This window comes from Oryctolagus cuniculus, chromosome Y (genome assembly GCF_051225735.1).
Source record: "Oryctolagus cuniculus isolate XC-2025 breed Fujian yellow rabbit chromosome Y, ASM5122573v1, whole genome shotgun sequence".
In the NCBI taxonomy this organism is placed as follows: Eukaryota; Metazoa; Chordata; class Mammalia; order Lagomorpha; family Leporidae; genus Oryctolagus; species Oryctolagus cuniculus.
In genome coordinates this window covers 5,948,043-5,965,559 of record NC_142889.1, presented here as the reverse complement: position 1 = coordinate 5,965,559, position 17,517 = coordinate 5,948,043, and the positions used below count along the sequence as shown (strand labels likewise).

At 43.5% G+C, this 17,517-nt stretch overlaps 1 protein-coding gene and 1 long non-coding RNA gene across 4 annotated transcripts in view; one reads left to right on the top strand and one right to left on the bottom strand.

The window, feature by feature from the left end:
- Positions 1 to 491: 491 nt before the first annotated feature.
- Positions 492 to 2,085, bottom strand: LOC149119152 (uncharacterized). Its single transcript, XR_016228670.1, has 2 exons — positions 1,777 to 2,085; positions 492 to 1,661 (listed from the first exon to the last, which is right to left on the bottom strand). It is a non-coding gene; the product is annotated as an uncharacterized LOC149119152 (long non-coding RNA).
- LOC149119151 (ubiquitin-like modifier-activating enzyme 1) overlaps positions 1,635 to 17,517 on the top strand; it is a 37,936-nt gene continuing 22,053 nt past the window's right edge. For 2 of the 3 annotated variants that reach the window (XM_089325147.1, XM_089325146.1), the window contains exons 1-8: positions 1,635 to 1,828; positions 5,065 to 5,181; positions 5,313 to 5,368; positions 5,456 to 5,624; positions 5,711 to 5,848; positions 7,428 to 7,534; positions 7,791 to 7,881; positions 7,989 to 8,121. In XM_089325147.1, coding sequence (XP_089181273.1) covers positions 5,065 to 5,181; positions 5,313 to 5,368; positions 5,456 to 5,624; positions 5,711 to 5,848; positions 7,428 to 7,534; positions 7,791 to 7,881; positions 7,989 to 8,121 — 811 coding nt within the window. In that variant the 5' untranslated portion in view covers positions 1,635 to 1,828. Of the gene's footprint in view, positions 1,829 to 5,064; positions 5,182 to 5,312; positions 5,625 to 5,710; positions 5,849 to 7,427; positions 7,535 to 7,790; positions 7,882 to 7,988; positions 8,122 to 17,517 lie in introns of all 3 variants that reach the window. The other variant, XM_089325148.1, reaches the window with a different exon arrangement.

Here is a 17,517-nt window from a genome sequence, read left to right as displayed (position 1 = left end):
TTTTTTTTACAAAGAAAGTGATGAAAAATATATGAAAAATGGTCATTTTCATTAGTTATTAGGAAACTATAAATAAGTACCATTTTATTACCTCACACATATTGGATAGTGTTAGGAAACTGGCGCAGTTGTAGCCAGGTGGCCGCATGGCCCAGCTACCTGAGCCAGGCTCCACCCCCATCCTAATGGGATTCGCTGCTCCTGCTTCCCTGCCCGCCCTCAGGCAAAGTTTTAAAAGGGCCTGTTCCTGCACACATGTTCTCTTGGCTCTGCTCTCCTGCACTCCTGGCTCTTCTCTCCTGCGCTCTCTCCTCTCTCTTGGCTCATCTCTCTACTCTATCTTCTCTCCTCTGTCTCTCTCTTATACTCTCTTTCTCTCTTTTTCCTTTGCTGCCCCTTCACTCCGGTCTGTAGGGTGTTCCCCAGTAAACCCTTTCCCTTACTCAGGTGTTTGGTGTGTTTTGCGACGGCTGACATTAATATATAACAGATAGATATACATTTTTAATCAGAAATGACAATTACTGACAAAGGTATGAAAAACAGTGGGAATTGCCAGTAGGGTTCCTTCTGTGGAAAATAGTTTTGCTGTTCCTCCAATGTAAAAAATAGAAATTATCATGTGTCCCAGAAGCTCCACTTCTATCAATAGAAAAATTGGAAACAGCTATCTAAAGAGATCCATGTGCAAGTGTATTTTTAAGCAGCAATATTCCCCATAGGTAAGTGATGAAAGGATCCAGATGTTCAGCAATCATTTCATGGGTAAATGAACAACATACTAATCAGTGCTGCAACATAGGTGAACTTTACAACAATATACTCAATGGCACATTAGCAGGAAGGTAGGTGTGAAGTAGCAAAGCGACACATTGGTGTTACAGGGATGCCAATGTTACAAGCAACAGGTTAACCCACTGCACTACAGCACTGGTCTTGCATCAGTGTGCCCATTCTTTGTGACTTAAAAGCCTGAAGTTGCAGATTTGCATGATGTCTAATTCAAAATTATATTAGCACATAACTTATCTAATAATGTAACATTTATATCAACTATTATTTTAAATTTGACATTTGGAGTTTGCAACACAGAATGCATGTGCTTTTTATTTTCTTATTTCCATAAATGACATTCAACATTTAAATCTCAAACTCCATAATTCATCCTGTTATCAGCTTTACAGAAGAGGAAATGAGGCATTGGTTTCTCCTCAAGTATAATTTTAGGAGTCTGAAAGAAATCGTGAATCCCTGGCCAGAGATTATTAATTAAAATTTAGAAATAACTGCTTTTCAGTTCTGGAAAATGTCGATCTCTTCCGCTTTACTTGCCATTTGCCTTTGTTGTCTTTTTTTAAAAATTGAATTTCTGAGTTCCCTACTACCCACTGTGATGTACGATTTGTGACCAAAAACCTATTTATGTCTTACCATCTTATCGTTAGTCACTGAACATACATTTATATCTAAGTCTTAACAATTTTAGTAACTCCAGCCATGAGGCAGAACCGCTATCCTCGTTCTCACTTTTATGTTAGTTAGGCGTTGATGACGTCATGCATAATTCATAAGGAGGCGTGGTCCTCCTACATCCTGGTCACCGAATCCAACAAACATATTGCTCAGCTTCCGGTTTGGCGGTCGCCATCTTTCTTCAGCGCCTAGTGAAGGAGGACAACAATTTCAACGGCTTTGGGAGTGGAAGGCGACAGCCCCAAGTCTAGCTGGTCAAGCCAGCAGGGAGCAGTAGGGAGACGGCGGCAGCGTGTGACTGACCTTGGCTCGTTGAGGTGTCCACCACAGCGGAAGAATCAGAAAACGGCATCTGGTAACTTACAGCCTTTCTTGCTTTATCACTGCTAGTAGATGTGTTGGGGCATTGAAAGGGCCTGCGTAGTCGCTGAGCCGGGCTGTTGTGGCGCAAACGCTTTTTTGAGGGCAGGTTGGAAAGCGAGAATCGGGAGGGAGTGGAGGACAGCGTGGAGAGGGGGCTTACAAGCAGAAACAGTGGGAGTAGAGGAATTAGAAGATGCAGAGGGAAGCGAGGAGGGAAATGACGAGTAGAACAGGCGGCAGGGAATGGGGGAGGAGAGGCAGGGAGGCGTGCCCACAGAGGTGGGGGAGAGGAAGTTCAGTTTGGAAAGGAGGAACAGAGCCTGGAAATGCAGACTGGGGGAGGGGAAAAGGAAAGCAGGTTTTGGAGAGGGGGCGCCCAAACACAACTGATTCTGGGATTTAGCTGACACGCATTTAATCAACCCACATACCAGGGCTCATGTTTTAGTGTATCAGGCTTTACTGCTCTGAGCCTGGAACCATATTCTGCCGGTCCTAGCGTCTGATATCTGAATGTTTCCTGTAGCGTTTCACTTTTGAATCTTCGTGGTCTTTACTTCCTCTGTAGGGTCTTTAAAATCCTTAGGCGCCCTGACCCTCCCGTATTTGTCCCACAGCTTCTAACAGAGACCAAATTCTAAGGAAGATTAGTTTGCTTTTTAGCTTCCCCCCAATGTAGAACTTTATATGACATTTTCCTTCAGATATATCTCTTCCCTTGCTGTTTGACCCCCAGATTAACTTAGGAGCTAAAGCAGGACCAGGCTCTGTGGCAGACCGTATTTACTTTGCCTCTGAGATCTCATTTTTGGTTGTACTTTCTGTGTAGCCCAGAAATTCTATTTGGATCGTTTAAATTAGTTTTTAGAAAGTTGTCAAATCCAAAATCTGCCTTTGGAGACTTCCATGAACTGACCGTTAGGAAGACCCCTACACCCAATATTGGCCCCACCTCCACAATGCAAATTACATCACCTTCCAATGGAAACTCTTCTTCACTAGCCATTTAGAGGCACACTTCCAGGATATACTTTTATGGAATACTATTCTCCGCAGGGTGTCAGAATTCTTTTCAGAAAACTCTCAGTGTCTCCCCTAAGATGTACCCCAAAGACCGTACATCAAAGAAATACATGTTTGGACTCATAGTTATCAGAAGTCTATACCATTCCCACTAGTATTTTTCCCTCACAGATCCTATCAAATTTGTTATTAATTGTGAGACCCCCCCCCCTTCAGCTCCCCTGCTGGATGTCCACCTGTGTTCTCTTTTTTTTTTTTTTTTTTTTAATTTTTTTGACAGGCAGAGTGGACAGTGAGAAAGAGAGACAGAGAGAAAGGTCTTCCTTTGCCGTTGGTTCACCCTCCAAGGGCCGCCGCGGCCGCTGCGCTGCAACCGGCGCACCGCGCTGATCCGATGGCAGGAGCCAGGAGCCAGGTGCTTTTCCTGGTCTCCCATGGGGTGCAGGGCCCAAGCACCTGGGCCATCCTCCACTGCACTCCCTGGCCACACGCAGAGAGCTGGCCTGGAAGAGGGGCAACCGGGACAGAATCCGGCACCCCGACCGGGACTAGAACCCGGTGTGCCGGCGCCGCTAGGCGGAGGATTAGCCTAGTGAGCCGCGGCGCCGGCCTCACCTGTGTTCTCTTAAAAGGGTGTAGAAGCTGGTACCTGCAAAGCTGGCATCCCCTGTGCATGCTTGTCCATGTGCAGGTTGCTGCACTTCAAATCCAGCTCCCTGTTAATGGCCTTGGAGAAGAAGGAGATGGTAGCGCAAGTGTTTGGGCCCCAGCTACAATATGGGAGAAATGGATAAAGCTCCTGGCTTTGTGCTAGCCCCGTTCCCATTGGGGCATGAGGGGAGTGAGCCAGCAGATGGAGAATGTGTCTGTCTCTCTCCCTGTCTCCCCTGCTTATAAGTATGATTTTCAAGTGAATAAATAAAATAAATAAATAAATCGCTTTAAAAATCAGAGTTTAAAATTATGTTTCTGGGGCCGGCGCCGCAGCTCACTAGGCTAATCCTCCGCCTAGCGGCGCCGGCACACCGGGTTCTAGTCCCGGTTGGGGCGCCGGATTCTGTCCCGGTTGCCCCTCTTCCAGGCCAGCTCTCTGCGTGTGGCCAGGGAGTGCAGTGGAGGATGGCCCAGGTGCTTGGGCCCTGCACCCCATGGGAGACCAGGAAAAGCACCTGGCTCCTGGCTCCTGCCATCGGATCAGCGCGGTGCGCCGGCCGCAGCGCGCCGGCCGCGGCGGCCATTGGAGGGTGAACCAACGGCAAAGGAAGACCTTTCTCTCTGTCTCTCTCTCTCACTGTCCACTCTGCCTGTCAAAAAAATAAAAAAAAAATTAAAAAAAAATTATGTTTCTGGTCAACATGTGAGACAATTATTAGTTGCTACTTGGGATACCCAAATTCCTTAGTAGAGTGCCTGTTTGAAATCCTGGTCATTGTGATTGCAATTCAGCCTCCTGGCTTTGGCATGGCACATCTCTGGCTGTTTTGGGGATTTGGGAAGGGAACCACTGGAAGGGAGATATCTCACATTCATGAGACTCATTTTCTATGTTTCTCTTTCACTGACATTCAAATAAAATTTGTAAAAACAATTTAAAAAAGTCAAAATGGGGTTCAGTATTACTGAGTGGTGAAACTGAGCCTCACTTTTTTTTTTAAGATTTTTATTTATTTATTTGGCAGGTAGAGTTACTAAAGACAGTGAGAGAGACAGAGAGAGACAGAGAGAAAGGTCTTCCTTCCGTTGGTTCACTCCCCAAACGGCCGCAACAGCCGACGCTGCGCAGATCCGAAGCCAGGAGCCAGGTGCTTCTCCTGGTCTCCCATGTGGGCGCAGGGGCCCAAGCACTTGGGCCATCCTCCACTGCCCTCCGGGGCCACAGCAGAGAGCTGAACTGGAGGAAGAGCAAGTGGGACCAGAACCTGGCGCCCGCATGAGATGCTGGTGCTGCAGGTGGAGGATTAACCTAGTGCGCCACCATGCAGGCCCCTGAGCCTCACTTTCCATCTAGCAAGTTTGAATCTAATAATTTGGGCCCTACACTGTTTAAACTCAGCCTCAGTTTTCCTTCAGGATAACCTCAGTAGCGTGTCCTGTGTTTCTTTAAAGATGGTATATTAATACTAAAGCTCTGTTCTTTCCCAGAATTGCTTCTGACAAAAAATCCCATCCTTAAGTACCTTATGTTTTATGCTGGCTTTCTGGTAGATGTCTAGCTCACTCTCATCTAAGAAACGCCGTGTTTCTGGGCCTGATTCAACACTAGAGTCTCACTGTTTCCCTACCTACCCTGTGACGTTGGAAGTGCCCTCAGAACCAACCAACGTAAGTGTTTTCTCCATGGAAATCTGAGAAGTGGGTATGTAGCATGATCTGAAGAAAGTGCCTTTATCCATCTCTCCATGTTCCATTAATGCCTGTTTTCCCAACTCTGTTTTTCTCTCCTCCATCCATAGGGAATGCAGAAAAGTATTGAAACAGACATAGATGAAGGTCTTTACTCCCGCCAGCTGTAAGTGGGTCCAGAGCTAATGATGAGTGTTGAAAATAGGTGCAGCAAGATTATGGTTTGACCCAGAGGCCTCTCTGAATCTGGCAGGTATGTGCTGGGTCATGAAGCAATGAAGCGTCTTCAGACATCCAGTGTGCTAGTGTCAGGCCTGCAGGGCCTGGGTGTTGAGATCGCCAAGAACATCATCCTTGGTGGGGTGAAAGCTGTTACCCTGCATGACCAGGGCACTGCCCAGTGGGCTGATCTCTCTTCTCAGGTACCTCATTTCTGCTTTCTTAACCATTGGAAAGACAAACTCCTTAGACTCCTCATGTAGTTCAGTTCTCTTTTTTAATACTGTAGTACTACCTACGGGAAGAAGATATTGGTAAAAACCGAGCTGAAGTATCCCAACCCCGCCTTGCTGAACTCAACAGCTACGTGCCTGTCAGCACCTATACAGGACCGCTGTTTGTTGAGGACTTCCTTAGAGATTTCCAGGTAATATGCAGGCCTTTATCTTTTTTCCAGATGTTAGTTCTGATTCCTTTAGTAAATATTTACCTAGCAGGGTGACCTGGTATCTTAGGTTTATTGCTTAGGTTTATTGCAAAGAGAAGCCGAGCTGTCCTTTTTCATCTATTTAAAGGAAGATATGGCCATACATTGTGGTACGTGGATTATTGTAGTAGAACTTTGTAGTTCAACTGCTACTGTTTAAGTCTTGAACTCTTCTAGTGTATGGTCTATTTTTTTTTATTTTTATTTATTTATTTATTTATTTTGACAGGCAGAGTGGACAGTGAGAGAGAGAGACAAAGACAAAAGTCTTCCTTTTGCAGTTGGTTCACCCTCCAATGGCCGCCGCGGCTGGTGCTCTGTGGCCGGCACACCGTGCTGATCCGATGGCAGGAGCCAGGTACTTCTCCTGGTCTCCCATGGGGTGCAGGGCCCAAGCACTTGGGCCATCCTCCACTGCACTCCCAGGCCATAGCAGAGAGCTGGCCTGGAAGAGGGGCAACCGGGACAGAATCTGGTGCCCCGACCGGAACTAGAACCCGGTGTGCCGGTGCTGCAAGGCAGAGGATTAGCCTAGTGAGCCGCAGCGCCAGCCTAGAGTATGGTCTAGAGAAAGTCATTTGACTTCTTCTGCCTTATTATTTCCTGTGAATACACAGAAATGTGGGCCTTACAGAGTATTTATGAGACTTAGGCTTAATAGTGCGCCTAATTTTTAGTAAAATTAAATAGCTGATTTTCTATACTAGAGGACTAGGGCACAAGGATCCCTGATGTAGGAGTTGGAATTTATCCTGGTGAATAAATGATGGCAATAAAAAACAAATCCTATAGATTGTGGCTGAATAAGTATTTTAAGAATTCATTTATTTGTTTGAAAGGCAGAGTTACAGAGAGAGAGGGACACACAGAGAGGTTATCCATCCACTAATTCACTCCCCAGATGGCTTAAGCTGCCAAAGCTGGGCTGATCCAAAACCAGAAGCCAGGAGTTTCATCCAGGTCTCCCGTGTGGGTATGGGGCCCATGCACTCGAGCTATATTCCACCTCTTTTCCAGGCCGTAGCCTGGGAGCTGGATTAGAAGTGTAGCAGCTAGGATTCGTACTGTGCCCATATGGGATTCCAGCACCACAGGCATAGGCTTAACCTACAACACCACAGGCAGTGGCCCCTACAACTATTTTCTTAAGTATTGGAGCAATAGGGTTTGGTGGAGATAAACGCAAGATGTTTTCACTGGAATAGTGTTGTTGCCTTTTTTTTTTTTTTTTTTTTTTTTTTTTTTACCCCTCAAGCACAAAAAAATACAGGCAGTAGTGAGTATTAGTTAAAGAAATGAAATAGTTGTTCATCAGATTCTTTACAGGTCATCTTTGATTTTTTGTCATAGTCTCTGAGAGTTCATATTGTTTCACCAGTTCTTACCCTCCCGAATCTGACACACACAGGAAGTATACAACAGTTTGAGGAAGAGAGTTTAACCAGAGGAAAACTTAGTGCTTATTCTCTCTGTTACTTACAGTGTCAGGTTTTTAGCCCAGTCCTATGATTTTTTACAGGTAGTGGTCCTTACTAACACTCCCTTGGAGGATCAGCTGCAGGTGGGTGAGTTCTGCCACAACCATGGCATCAAGCTTGTGGTAGCAGACACACGTGGCCTGTTTGGGTGAGTTTTTATCTTTCCTTCCTTCCTCCAACACTTGCCAGACTCACACTGGGAGGCGTGTATTGCCTTCAGATTCCATTTAGACATCTGAATTTTCAGTTTCACATATTCATTCTCCCAGTATGGCATGATTCGGTGCCACCTAATTGTCACCAGTGTACCGAGTTTGCTTGGCCAGTACTTACTGTATATTGAAGAACCTGCAGTGTCTGTTTTCGTGGGTGTCATGCACCAGTCCTTTTGGTTCCCTCTACAGGCAGCTGTTCTGTGACTTTGGAAAGGAAATGATTGTTAGGGATTCTAATGGGGAGCAGCCACTCAGTGCTATGGTTTCTATGGTCACGAAGGTAAGGAGACCAATCCTAGGGGTTCCAGAATAAGCAGGACGGTACCAAATCATTCTTTGTGCTGGCAGTTGAGCCTGCTTCTGAAGTTTAACTCTTTCTCCATATAGGACAACCCTGGGATTGTTACATGCCTGGATGAGACCCGACATGGATTTGAGAGTGGAGACTTTGTCTCCTTCACGGAAGTTCAGGGCATGAGTGAACTGAATGGCATTCATCCTGTTGAGATCAAAGTTCTGGGTATGTCATAGCCATCACAGGGGTGGGCCACAAGTGAGAAGTGGTTGCTTGGAACAAAGGGAAAGTAGGTGAGCCAATGCAAAAGCTATGTAGTAACATGTCTGCACTTCAAACTAAAATAAAAGCCAAGAATGAGTCTGGAATCTTAGCTGGGACTTAGAGAGGTGTCTGTGAGATCATAGAAAAAGGAAGTTATAAAGTTACCGAGAGACTTTGGAGTGCATGCCACTAGTGTTTGATTCCATTTGCTTTTAAATTGTTGACTTTAAATTTGTAGTATATCCTTAATATGTGCTTAGTGTAGCTTACGATATTTTGTTGATTCACAGAACCTTAAAATACTTTCATTTTTATCATCTTTGTATCAAATATTTTTGTTTATATGTACCATAAACTTTGCAATAAATTATTTACAAAGAAATATAATGAATAAAATCACCCAAATTCTCAGAATTTTTAGTTTTCATCCTGCCTGTCTTTGGGCCCATATTTTCATCAGGTAATATTTTCTTTATGCCTAAAGAATGCCTTTTAACATTTATGTGTACGTGATCATTATTTTTCGTGTCAGAAATTGCCATTATCTTAGTTATTTTTTAAAGAATTTTCTTATGAGTTTAAAGTGTACGTTGACAGTCGTTTTGCTTCAACCCAGAACAACTGTTCTGGGTTACTTGACTGCATTGTTTTCCTCAGTAATTCTTGTTCATACTTTTCTTCCCTTTGTAGTATGCCTGTATTTTCTACCACTGATTATAAGCATTATGATGGTAATTTACCTTTATGTGTTTCTTCATGAGTCATTTCCCTGGGACTTGCTGAATTGATCTCTGAGTTTTTTGCTGTGTGCCATGTTTGGAAAAATGCTAGCCTTTTCTGTTTTTCAAAATAATGCTTTCTCACTGCCCTTCATCCATCATCCCATTTTAAAAAAATATGTATGAGCCAGCACCACGGCTCAATAGGCTAATCCTCCGCCTTGTGGCACCGGCACACGGGGTTCTAGTCCCGGTCGGGGCACCGGATTCTGTCCCGGTTGCCCCTCTTCCAGGCCAGCTCTCTGCTATGGCCCGGAAGTGCAGTGGAGGATGGCCCAAGTGCTTGGGCCCTGCACCCCATGGGAGAGCAGGATAAGCAGCTGGCTCCTGCCTTCGGATCAGCGCAGTGTGCCGGCCGCAGCAAGCTGGCCACGGCGGCCATTGGAGGGTGAACCAACGGCAAAAGGAAGACTTTTGTCTTTGTCTCTCTCTCTCACTGTCCACTTTGCCTGTAAAAAAAATATATGTATGTACTTATTTGAAAGGAAGAGTTACAGAAGGCCATGGGTGGGTGGGTGGGGGCGTCTTCTGTCTGCTGGTTAATGCCCCATATAGCCACAGTGGCCAGAGCTGAGCTGATCCGAAGCCAGGAGCCAGGAGCTTCTTCCAAGTCTCCCACACAGGTGCCAGGGCTGAAGCACTTGTGCCATCTTCCCCTGCTTTGGTCAGGTCATAGAAGAGAGCTGAGTTTGCCACAACACCAGCTCCCCATCATCCCTTCTTAAAGACTTGGATAAAATGTGTATAAGAGCATGTCAGAATCTCATGGTAATTGAAACTAAAATGTTTTTATCTTCAAAGAGCTCTGTAATGCAGTAGGTAATTCTGGTTTTCCAGAAACTTTTAGAAATGCCTTTTTAAACTATCTCATGCTGCACGGTTCACTTATTCTTGGTTTATTCCTTTTCTTTTATTTTACTGTGTCATTTACCAGTCTGTTAGTGGTCTAAATATGATTAATTTTCTCAATAAATTTACTAAAAAAGATTAATGTTAGTGTTATAAATCCTATATATTCACGAAGCTCTAGAAAACAAATGAATATGTTGAGACTTGGAAGATACCAAAGAGACATAAATTTCATTTCTACATATGAAAAATACTTGTGGCTCAGTACAGTGGAATATGACCAAAAAAAGGTTTCTGAAAGAATTTATGGCCAAAATTTTAAAATTTAATGAATGGTAAGGTCACAGGTCATAAGACTCAGTGAAATTAGGTAACAATGGCATTTGATAAACAGTTGTGAAGATTACATACTTTTGGTAGAATTTTGTATATGTTTATTTCTACAGTAATTTTGTAATTTTTATAGAGATAATCTCATTTCCACTGAATCACCTAAGGTGAGCTTTTACATTTAGTGAAAACTTGATGTGATCCTATCATTGAGAAAGAAAAAAAAAAAGTTATCCTATCATTGAGGGAAAAAAAAAACAATCAGTTTTCCTGACTGCTTTTAATTATTTCATTTTAGTTGAAAGCTAAAGACAGGCAGACAGCAATCTTTTTTAAGGTTTTATTTAAAGAATGAATTTTTTCACAGAACTTCAGGAATATAATGGTTCTTCTCCCCTATACCCCTGCTTCCCACCCCAACTCCCATCCCGCCACCTCTCTGTCTCCCATCTACTTCTTCATTATGGTTCATTTTTAGTTTGATTTTATATACAGTGGACCAACTCCACGTTAAGCATAGATTTCAACAGGTTGCATCCACACACATACACACAGCATAGAGAGTACAGTTTGAGAAAAGATTTGCAGCCGATTCTCATAGTACAACTCAAAAAGGACAGAGGTCCTACATGGGGATTAAGTGCATAGTGACTTCTGTCGTTCCTTTAACAATTAACACTCTTATTTATGACATCAGTGATCACCTGAAGTTCTTGCCATGGGCTGCCAAGACTATGGAAGCCTTTTGTGACCATAGACTACATCGTTATCTGGACATGGCCATAAGCAAAGTGGATGTTCTCTCATCCCTACATCCTTCTTTGATGGTCCTTTCTTTCCTCTGAGATTTCACAGAGATCCTCCATATAGGATGTTTTTTGCCAAAGTCTTGGCTTTCCATGCCTGAAATTCTCTCACAGGCCTTTCAGCCAGACAAGGGAGCCTTAAGGGTTGATTCTGAGGTCAATGTTATTTACTGTGAATGTCATTCTAGGAGTCTGCTGTGTGAACTGCTTCCCATATTTGCCTTTCTTTCCTTTTTAATTCTATGATTATTACCAGGCACTTGATGTTACAAATATGATCACTTTTACACTTAAACCTATCCATATGTTGACTTTAACATTTAATATGACCACTTTAACAGTAAAGATGGCATTTGTACCACCAATTTTTATGTGTTTGGAGTCCCATGTCCATTTTTTAGGCTGTACCCTTGGAGTTAAGTCTGCATGACTGTATGCAGAACTGTACTGCTTTACAATTATAGACTACCTCCTCCCTCTCTTATTCCCTCTCTTGTTTTTAACATGTATCTTTTTCCAATTGAATTAAAATACATATGATTAACTCTTATGTTACATAAAGAGTTCAGTAGATAGTATGAAGAAGAGAAAAGGAAAAGAAAGAAAACAGAGGAAAAATACACAAAATAAAAAGTGAAAATAATAAACTCTCCCTCGACAGTCAGGTCAAGGACTATTCAAGTCACTGATTCTAAAAGTGTCATTTTTGCTTCTTTAGCTTTTATTTTAGAAGTTCTGTTCTCCCAAGTAAAGGAGACCATATGGTATTTGTCCCTTTCTTTGGGACTGGGTTATTTCACTAAGTATGAGGTTTCCCAACTTGCTCCATTTTGTTGCAAAGGAACGGATTTCATCCTTTTTTTTTTTTTTTAACTGCCATGCATTCCATAGTGTACATATCCCACAATTTCTTTATCCACACTTTGGTTGATGGACATTTAGGTTGCTTCCATGACATAGCTATGGTGAATTGAGCTGCAATAAACATGGAGGTGCAGATAGCTCTTTGTTTACTGATTTCATGTCCTTGGGTAAACTCCCAGGAGTGGGATGGCTGGGTCATATGGTAGGTCTGTGTTCAGATTTTTGAGGTATCTCCGTACTGTTTTCCACGGTGGCTTTACCAGTTTACATTCCTATTGTTGCTTGTTGATTTCTGTACATGAGCCAATCTAACAGGGTGAGGTGAAACCTCATTATGGTTTTGATTTGCATTTCCTTGACAGCTAGAGATCCTGAACATTTTTTCTTGTGTCTGTTGGCCATTTGATTTTCATATTTTGAAAAATGCCTGTTAAAGTCCTTGGCCCTTCTCTTTTTTTTTTTTTTTTTTGACAGGCAGAGTGCACAGTGAGAGAGAGAGACAGAGAGAGAAAGGTCTTCCTTTGCCGCTGGTTCACCCTCCAATGGCCGCCGCTGCAGCCGGCGCACCGCGCTGATCCTGGCAGGAGCCAGGAGCCAGGTGCTTTTTCCTGGTCTCCCATGGGGTGCAGGGCCCAAGCACCTGGGCCATCCTCCACTGCACTCCTTGGCCATAGCAGAGAGCTGGCCTGGAAGAGGGGCAACCGGGACAGAATCCGGCGCCCCAACCGGGACTAGAACCTGGTGTGCCGGCGCCGCAAGGTGGAGGATTAGCCTATTGAGCCACGGCGCCGGCTCATTGGCCCTTCTCTTAACTGTGGTGTTTGTTTTGTTCTTGTGGAGTTTCTTGATCTCTTTGTAGATACTGTTTATTAATTGTTTTTTGGTTGCATAGTCTGCAAATAGTTTCTCCTGTTCTGCACTTTCCTGACTGTTTCTTTTGCTGTTCAGAAGCTTCTCAATTTGAGGTAATCTCATTTGTTCATTTTTGCTTTCACTACCTGTGCCTCTGAGGTCTTTTTCAGGAATTCTTTGCCTGTTGCAATGTCTTGAAGGGTTTCCCCAGTGTTCTTGATTAATTTTACAGTGTCGTGGCATAGATTTAGATCTTTAATCCATGTCGAGTGGGTTTTTGTGTAGGGTGTAAGGTAGGGGTCTTCATACTTCTGTATGTGGGCATCCAGTTTTCTCAGCACCATTTGTTGAAGACAGTGTCCCTGCACTAGGGGTTAGTTTTAGCTCCTTTGTCAAATATCAGTTGGTTGTAGAAGTTTGGATTGATTTCTGGGGTTTCTATTCTGTTGCAATTTTGTCTAGTACCAGGCTGTTTTGATTATAACTACCCTGTAGCATATCTTGATGTCAGGTAGTGTGATGCCTCCAGCTTTGTTTTTGTTGTATAAGATTGCTTTAGCTATTTGAGGTCTCCTGTTCCCCCATTTGATTTCAGCATTATTTTTTCTAGATCTGAGAAGAATGTCTTTGGTATTTTGATTGGTTATCGCATTGAATATATAAATTGCTTTTTGGCAGAATGGACATTTTGATGATATTGACTCTTCCAATACGCGAGAATGGCAGATTTTTCCTTTTTTTATATCTTCTTCTATTTTGTTCTTTAATGTTTTGTAATTCTCATTGTAGAGATCTTTGAAATACTTGGTTAAATTTATTCCAAGGTACTTGATTGCTTTTGTAGGGTTGTCCTTGGAAATTCTTTCTGAGCCATGGCATTGTCTGTGTATACAAAAGCTGTTGATTTCTGGGTGTTGTTTTTGTATCCTGCTACTTTACAAAACTCTATTATGAGTTCCAAAGGTCTCTTATCCCCTAAATACAGAATCATGTTATCTGCAAATAGAGATAGTTTGACTTCCTCCTTCCCAACTTCTGTTCGATTTCTTTTTGTTTGTTTGTTTGACAGGCAGAGTGGACAGTGAGAGAGAGAGAAAGATCTTCCTTTTTGGTTGGTTCACCCCCCAGTGGCCGCTGTGGCTGGCGCGCTGCGGCTGGCACACCGCGCTGATCCGAAGGCAGGAGCCAGCTGCTTATCCTGGTCTCCCGTGCGGTGCAGGGCCCAAGGACTTGGGCCATCCTCCACTGCACTCCCGGGCCACAGCAGAGAGCTGGCCTGGAAGAGGGGCAACCGGGACAGAATCCGGCGCCCCAACTGGGACTAGAACCCGGGGTGCTGGCGCCACAGGCGGAGGATTAGCCTATTGAGTCATGGCGCCGGCTTGATTAATTTTTCTTGCCTAATAGCTCTGGCTAAAATTTCCAGAGTTATATTGAATAGCAGTGGTGAGAGTGGGCATCTCTCTCTCATCCTAGAATTCTGTGGGAATGCTTACAAATATTCCCCCCTCAATGTGATGCTGGCCATGGGTTTGTCATAAATTACCTTGCTTGTGTTGAGGAATGTTCCTTATAAACCCAATTTGCTTACAGCTTTCATCGTGAAAGGGTGTTGTATTTTGTCAGATGCTTTCTCTGCATCTGTTGAGATAATCAAATGGCTTTTGTTCCTCAGTTTGTTAATGTGATTTATCATATTGGTTGATTTTCAAATGTGCAACCATCCCTGCATACCAGGGATAAATCCCATTTGGTCTGGGTGAGTGATCTTTCTGATGTGTAGTTGGATTCATTTGACCAGTATTTTTTTTTTTTTGGACAGGCAGAGTGGACAGTGAGAGAGAGAGACAGAGAGAAAGGTCTTCCTTTGCCGTTGGTTCACCCTCCAATGGCCGCCGCGGCCGGCGTGCTGTGGCCGGCGCGCCGCGCTGATCTGAAGCCAGGAGCCAGGTGCTTCTCCTGGTCTCCCATGGGGTGCAGGGCCCAAGCACTTGGGCCATCCTCCACTGCACTCCCTGGCCACAGCAGAGAGCTGGCCTGGAAGAGCGGCAACTGGGACAGAACCGGCGCCCCGACTGGGACTAGAACCCGGTGTGCTGGCGCCGCAAGGCGGAGGACTAGCCTAGTGAGCCGCGGCACCAGCCTTGACCAGGATTTTATTGAGTATTTTTTCTTCTGTATTCATCAGGGAGCTTGGTCTATAGTTTTCTTTCTCTGTTGCATCTTTTCTAGGTTTAGGAATTAAGGTGATATTGGCTTATTGGGTGGATTCCTTCCCCTTAAATTGTTTTGAATAATTTGAGAAGAACTGGGTTTAGTTCTTCTTTAAATTTATGGTAGAATTCAGCAATGAAGCTATCTGGCCCTGGGCTCTTCTTTGTTGGGAGGGCGTTTATTACTGATTCAATTTCTGTCTGGTTATGGGTCTGTTTAGGTTTTATTTATGGTGTGTCTGTTGTTAAATTTCCATTACCATCTCTAATTTTATCGATTTGAGTCTTATCACCTTTTTCAGTTAGTTGGGCCTATGTTGTGTCAATTTTGTTTATTTTTCCAAAAAACCAAATCTTCATTTTGCTTATTTTTTGTTTCAATTTTGTTGATTTCTTCTTTAATTTTATAGTTTCTTTTCACCTACTAGCTTTGCATTTGGTTTGCTGTAGTTTTTCTAGATCCTTGAGGTACTTAGAGAGTTCATTTATTTTGTGACTTTCCAGTTTCTTAAAGTAGACACCTATTGCTATAAACGTTTCTCTTACCGTTTGCTGTATCCCACAAATATAGATAGGTTGTATTGTCTTCTTGCTTCCTGAAATTTTTTGATTTCTCTTTTGATTTCTTCTACGACCCACTGTTTGTTCAGGAGCATCTTGTTCAGTCTCCACGTGTTTGTATATGCTTTAGAGATTCCCAAGTTGTTGATTTCCAGCTTCATTGCATTGTGGTCTGAGAAGATACATGGTGCGATTTAAACTTTTTCGAATTAGCTGAGACTCGCTTTATGACCTAGCATATGATCAATCCTAGAGAAAGTTGCATGCACAGGGGAGAAATATGTGTACTCTGTAGCTGTGGGGTGGAAGGCTCTGTAAATATCTGCTAGGTCTGTTTGATCTGTAGTATCAAATAGCTCTGTTTGTTGCCCTGTTGATTTCCTTCCCTCCCCTCCCCTCCCCTCCCCTCTCCTTTCCTTTTTTGACAGGCAGAGTTAGACAGTGAGAGAGAGACAGAAAGAAAGGTCTTCCTTCCATTGGTTCACCCCCCAAAATGGCCTCTACGGCCGGCACGCTGCGCCGATCCGAAGCCAGAAGGCAGGTGCTTCCTCCTGGTCCCCCATGCGGGTGCAGGGCCCAAAAACTTGGGACACCTTCTGCTGCCTTCCCAGGCCACAGCAGAGAGCTGGACTGGAAGAGGAGCAGCTGGGACAGAATCCGGTGCCCCAACCGGGACTAGAACCCGGGATGTTGGCGCCTCAGGCATAGGATTAGCCTTAGTGAGCCGCAGCGCCGGCCATCCTGTTGATTTTCTGTCTGTTTGATCTGTCCCTTGCTGAAGGTGGGGTATTGAAGTCCCCTATTTCTATGATATTTGAGTCTGTATCTTCTTTTAGATCCCATAATAATTCTTTCAAATAGCCAGGCGCCCAGTAATTAGATGCATATAGATTTATAATAGTAATGTCTTTGTGTTGGATTGATCCTTTAATCATTATGTAGTGTCATTCTTTGTCTCTTTTTAATAGTTGGTGTGCTAAAGTCTATTTTGTCTGATATTAGGATGGCCACTTTTTTCGTTTCTGTTAGCTTGGAATACCTTTTTTCCCTTTTTTCCCTTTCAGTCTACAAGCATCTTTGCTGGTGAGGTGTGATTCCTGAAGAAAACAGATAGATGGGTTGCCTTTCATTTTCTTTTTATCTTTATTTAGTCAATATAAATTTCCAGAGTACAGCTTATGGATTACAATGGCTTCCCCCGCCCCATAACTTCCCTCCCACTCACAACCCTCCCATCTCCGGCTCCCTCTCCCATTTCGTTCATATCAAGATTCATTTTCAATTCTCTTTATATACAGAAGATTGATTTAGTATATGTTAAGTAAAGAGTTCATCAGTTTGCGCCCACACAGAAACAGAAAGTGTAAAATACTGTTTGAGTACTAGTTATAGCATTACTTCACATTGGACACACATTAAGGAAAGAGATCCCACATGAGGAGTAAGTACACAGTGACACCTGTTGTTGACTTAACAATTTGACACTCTTGTTTATGGCGTCAGTAATCACCCTAGGCTCTAGTCATGAGTTGCCAAGGCTATGGAAGCCTTTTGAGTTCGCCGACTTCGATCTTATTCAGATAGGGTCATAGTCAAAGTGGAAGTTTTCTCCTCCCTTCGAGAAAGGTACCTCCTTCTTTGAAGACCTGTTCTTTCCACTGGGATCTCATTCGCAGAGATCTTTCATTTAGGTCTCTCTTTCTTGTTTTTTTTTTTTTTTTTTTTTTTGCCAGAGTGTTTGGCTTTCCATACCTAAAATATTCTCATGGGCTCTTCAGCAAGATACGACTACCTTAAGGATTGATTCTGAGGCCAGAGTGCTATTTAGGACATCTGCCATTCTATGAGTCAGCTGGGTATCCCACTTCCCATGTTGGATCGTTCTCTCCCTTTTTTATTCTATCAGTTAGTATTAGCAGACACTAGCCTTGTTTGTGTGATCCCTTTGACTCTTAGACTTATCAGTGTGATCAATTGTGAACTGAAATTGATTACTTGGACTAGTGAGATGGCATTGGTACGTGCAACCTTCATGGGATTGAATTGGAATCCCCTGGCACATTTCTAACTCCACCATTTGGGGCAAGTCAGCTTAAGCATGTC